We start from the raw sequence: 5,229 nt of genomic DNA, 5'->3' as shown, positions 1-5,229 counted from the left end.
CTGGAGAAGATGTTTGGACAGAAAATGACCACGTTCAGAAAAAGGGACGACTGTTTCAAAGTAATCAAACCGCTCACGCAAGATTACGCTACATTTTCTACACTGGTGAATCGCAAGTGCGAAAGGGCCCAACTGAATCAGATGTCAGACGATGACTTTAAGTGTTTAGTCTTTGTTTCGGGTCTCCAATCTCCAGAAGACTCAGTGATGAGAACACGTCTTTTAAGGAACTGGAACAAACAGATACTGTGACACTAGATGAATTAGTGGCGGAGTGTGAACTGGTTTTGGCGTTAAAAAAAGACGCGAAGCTGATCGAACAATCAACATCGCAGGTCCAAGCCATAAAGAAAAACCAAAAACCAAAAACGTCGTTCCATGGGCATTGATCCTGATGACGTCACCATTAAATATCAGAAGACAACCGACTTTGGTCAAGTAGCCGCACTCTCACGTCTTATGGATAAGGAAAGGGCCCAGCCTGAAGATATGGTTATCGCAAAAATTGAACGGGATGTTAATGCGGTATGGGCCGAAGCACTACGAGCATTACCCGTCACGGCATGGGAAATCGCAAAAGCTTCACATAATGATCCAGTGTTACCCCAAATTATAAAGGGAGTGAACACAGGAAGTTGGCAGGAGGGTCAACCAGGATCTGCGCTAGCTGCATTCCGTAACCGAAAGGAGTAGCTTTCGGCAATAAAGAATTGTTTATTCTTTGGTCACAGAATCGTGATTCCTCAAGTTTTGCAACATCGAGTGTTGACCATGTTACACGAAGGTCATCCTGGATCCACTCGCATGAAAGTGTTAGCGCGCAGCTATGTGTACTGGCACAACATCGATCAAGACATTGTAGACTTGGTGGGAAGATGCACAAGGTGTCAGGAGTCAGCTAAAAATTCTGTTAAAAACGAGTTAAGTTCGTGGCCTAAAACTACGAGCCCCTGGCAACGAATTCATATAGATTTTGCTGGCCCATTGAAGGGGAAAATGTTCCTAGTGGTAGTTGATGCTTTTTCTAAGTGGCCAGAGATCATCGAGATGACCTCAGCAACTACAGAAGCCACGATCCTCCAACTACGCAAGATCTTCGCACAATTTGGATACCCAAATCCGCTCATTTCGGATAACGGAACCCAATTCACGGCTGCAGTGTTCCAAGAATTTTGTGAAAAACACAACATCCAACATGTCAGATCACCGCCGTTTCACTCGCAATCGAATGGACAGGCAGAGCGATTTGTCGACACATTTAAAAGAGCATTGAAGAAAATGAGAGTAGAGGGAGCTGTAGGCGAAACTTTACAGACATTCTTGTTTACCTACCGCAGGACGCCATGTCCATTCGCACCTAATCAGCTGTCCCCAGCAGAAAACTTCATTGGCCGACCTTTAAGATCGACATTAGCAAGCCTGAACACCTTTGAAGATAACACAACGGGAGAAAAAGATGTGAACATGGAAGAACAATGCAGAAAAAAGCATTGCGCGCGTGAGAAAAGTTTTGAAGTAGACCAGCTAGTTTACGCCCGTGATTATCGTCCGCAAAGACCTAGATGGATATCGGGAAAAATCATTGAAAACGGGGACGCACGATCTACGTAGTGGAAGTGATTGACGGTACATGGATTCGTCACGCAAACCAGCTTCGCCTTAGGGCACAGTCAGAGGAGGCAGGGAACGTTACGGCAGAGACAGACTTGTGGCAGATGTTCGATCTACCAAAAGATACGAACACCAAAGAGAAATCAACACCGCAACATCACGAAACTCAACCGGTCATGTCTGCCGAAGAGGAGCAGGTGACAACTCCCGTACAAGGGGACGAATACTTTGCAGTCCCAGCGGAGCGGGAGAAGAATAACAATCCTACACCCATCATCACGGAAGAGACCAGGGAGGAACAGCAATTGATTCCAGGAAATCAACCTGTAGCCTCTCCCAGTACAACGTGCCTCCGCTCCAGTAGAATTCCCAGACCAACACCAAGACTAATAATCGACCCTCGAAAGCAAACATACGTTTAAAACTTAGAAGGGAGGTGTTGGGGCGTTGGACTCCCTAGAACTAATGTTAGTCACTGGGGAAAGGAATTACAGTTTATTGCATGTGACAATAAGAGTTAATGGGAAAATCGAGGCGACGACTCTGGGGGGAGGTAACTAATAGTTGCCTTGTACTTCTTGGCGTTGATTGTGATACCTGCAGCCTCGATCTTGGGGGGTATTAATTAAGATGAGCTAGGTGAATGGAATAGATTGGTGGACTAGGATGGCTACCCAGACAGCACACTTCCGTCTTTAAGACGTCTTTTGTCCTAGTCAACGGGACTGTGCCTACCGTATTAAAAACGTCCCAGAATGGTCTGAAAGGCGACCAATTCTGGTATTTATGACCACCAAAGGTAGGTTTTTTGTATCGTGACGCGGGCCCAAAGACGTCTCTTGGTCGGGCCTAAAGACGTTTTTTATTGGGACAATAAAAGTTTTTTTCCCGCCCGTACATTAAAGGCAAAGTGAAAAAAGATTTGCATGGATGGAATCGAACACGAGTCTCCCGCACCTCTATCAGATGCTCTTTCCACTAGGCCATTTTACACATGATTAAACTAGTATTCCCGAGCAAGACAAGAGAAATGTAGGAAAATACTTAAGTTTTTTCGACAAGAGATCCCAAACAGGATTTTAAAAACATAAAGATGTAGTCGAAATTAAGGAAACCCTAGTTTCCTTAAATGTAATTAAACCAATTGTGCTAAATTTTTTTAAGACTCCAAACTTAAGTATGATTTTAAAATTTTTTAAGGAAATGAATTATTTGATATTGAAGTCCTATGATAACTAATGCTTGTTTTGAGCATTTCTTATGCTAAATTAATATATATGTTTTCCTGACTCTCTTTATTCTAGCTTACACTTATTTCAATAGCTTGATCCTCGTAAACTATTTGATAAGGCATAAATACGTCTTTTTCACAGGGTTTCGAACCGCGTAAAGTCGTGAAATGTTCCTAGTTTGAGACCGATAAAATCTTTCTTTTTCCGGTCCTATATAAGGTTTTTAGGACGGCTTTTATCCCGGAAAAAACCAGGCGTGGTTTCAGACCATGTGTATTTTGGTTAAAAAGCCTGATTTCGGCCCAGTAAAAGCCGCCTTTTTCACAGCGTTTCGAACCGCGTAAGGTCGTAGAATATGCCTAGTTTAGACCCGATAAAAAACGTATCTTTTATTGCTCTTCGGACCGTACGTTTTGGCAAAAAAGAACCAGTCTGGGCCTGATAAAAGCTGTCTTTTTCCGGTCTTACATTACGGTTTCGAAAAGACATCTCTTATCCCGGAAAAAAACCAGACGTGTTGTCTGGGTACTCCGCCAGCTGGTCTGTCGGGGCGTTTGTTAATGACGTTATATGATCTGAACTTAACATTGAATTTATTGTTTCAAAAGGTTTCACATAGGAGACAATGGAGGGTTAAGCTAAGCTTAAGTGATTGCGGAATTCGTGAGGCGGGCTTTCGTGAGGCCGCGCGCATTCCATTGGAGTATTCTAAGTTCGGTCATTTTAGTTTATTTTTTTTCTTACGATCCTTCTTCGATATTGCTTCTGTGTGCAGTGAATGTGTGGGGTTGTAGTCCATCCTTGCATAAATTTGTGAGACGGGGTTTTTGTGGCAAGAATAGGAATCGCTAGATTCGGATTCGGAGTTAGAGGAGTTATGGGCGGCCTTGTTTTGGGGTGGAAGTCGTTTGAGAAGGATCGTCAGTTTGTCAAATCTGCCATAAAATTTTTCTTCGAACGAGTCAATTCTTTTATTGGCTTTAGCGGCATCCGTGGCGGCGTGGTCAGCTTTAGTCTGTAGATTCCGGATTGTGGTGTTTTGCAGTGATTGGATGTCTTCTTTTAACTGATTGATATTTTCCTTGTGGATCTCGACTTCAGAAGAGTAGTTTCGTTGAGCGGGAAGCGTCGCAGGTCTCTATACGGCTGAGCTATAATTCGTGAGCCTTTTAGCACGTGCCTCAGGGATAGATATATTGTTATCCGTGACATATTTGATCAACGAGTGTATTTCAGTGTAGGCGGGGCATTCCTTTGAGTCGGAAGGATGGCTGAGGCTGTTGCTGTTGATGCATTTTTGTGAACAGAAGTAGGTGGCAGCATGGGTTTCTCCGCAGTTTTTGCATTTATCATCCTTACTTGAACAGTGGTTCCTGGTGTGGCCAAATCTCCAGCATTTGTTGCATTTGAAAGGACTCGGGTAGTAAGTATGCACCTGGAAGCTTAAGGCTATCAGGGTTACCCTGGAAGGAAGGGCCCGTTCGAATGTTAGGACGGTACCTGAAGGTTCTCTAAATCCGGCTACTGTTCTTGTGAATCGCTCGAGGCCAAGAAGCTCGAGTAAGCCTGCTTCTGTTTCCGATGTGGGGACCCTGTGGATTATGCCTTTACTTCCGTTTATAGAGTTGGGTAGAGCAGCGCTTATGGACCGGTTGGCCACCTGAGACAGATTTAATAGGGCCTGTTGCTGAGCGGCGTCAATGGGATAGACGAACAGATCGCCCCGTCTTGGACAGTAAGAGAGTTTCGGTTGGCCTACTTGAGCGGCAATTTCTTGGGTGATGGCTTTAAGCTCGGCCATGTCCATCTGTCTAAAATTTGCTTTTCTGTCCGTCAGTTTGAGTAGTACAGGAGGGAAAGCTTATCGCTGAACGATTGCCATTTAGGTTGTTGTTTGGCGGCCATTCTTCATCGCTGTCGAGTAGAAGGCTTCTTTTAGTGGGATGGTGGTGCATCTTTGGGCAGGAAGCGTGACCCGCACACGGTAGTTATGGGGTGTTGGCGGACCCTGCTGGGCTCTGCATAGGGTCGTTGTAGGGTTAGAGTGAGAAAAAGAAACGGAGGTAGGCGTTTTATGTATATATATTTATATATATATCCTGGTAACACTATACACCTTTCTTTGTTTCACTAGAGCGCCAGAGAGGAGAAAAGGGAACACAACCCGTCACTTGAAAAGTTCCATTGAGACTCCATATCATATTCGGGACTAGTTTTTCCCAAACAATCTAAACATTAAGTTTCTACACGGTGGCAGATCGAAAGCTCAAAACAAAGAGCAAGTAAACAACAGGAGACGAAACTATATCTGTAGCTAACAAGGGAAAGGTATAGCAAATTGGCCACCTGGTGGCCAAAAGATGAAGCTCTCCCAAACTTTTTCGTC

General features: G+C 44.2%; 1 protein-coding gene across 1 annotated transcript; it reads left to right on the top strand.

Annotated features, from left to right (window-relative positions):
- Positions 1-378: 378 nt before the first annotated feature.
- Positions 379-2,033, top strand: LOC130692636 (uncharacterized protein K02A2.6-like). The gene is made up of 3 exons (XM_059495639.1): positions 379-525; positions 709-1,498; positions 1,612-2,033. Exons 1-3 carry the CDS (start codon positions 379-381, stop codon positions 2,031-2,033), a joined length of 1,359 nt encoding a protein of 452 aa, XP_059351622.1.
- The last annotated feature ends 3,196 nt before the right edge of the window (positions 2,034-5,229 follow it).

Source organism: Daphnia carinata, chromosome 6 (genome assembly GCF_022539665.2).
Source record: "Daphnia carinata strain CSIRO-1 chromosome 6, CSIRO_AGI_Dcar_HiC_V3, whole genome shotgun sequence".
In the NCBI taxonomy this organism is placed as follows: domain Eukaryota; kingdom Metazoa; phylum Arthropoda; class Branchiopoda; order Diplostraca; family Daphniidae; genus Daphnia; species Daphnia carinata.
Note: the sequence above shows the minus strand (reverse complement) of the source record. Positions and strands in the feature narration are given on the sequence as shown.

Excerpts from the sequence above, each read along its gene's own strand:
- LOC130692636 (XM_059495639.1), top strand. The coding sequence starts at position 379 with ATGGGCATTGATCCTGATGACGTCACCATTAAATATCAGAAGACAACC. Across the intron at positions 526-708 it reads TTGAACGGGATGTTAATGCG|AATTGTTTATTCTTTGGTCA; the intron begins GTATGGGCCGAA and ends TCGGCAATAAAG. Across the intron at positions 1,499-1,611 it reads CAGAAAAAAGCATTGCGCGC|TGGAAGTGATTGACGGTACA; the intron begins GTGAGAAAAGTT and ends CGATCTACGTAG.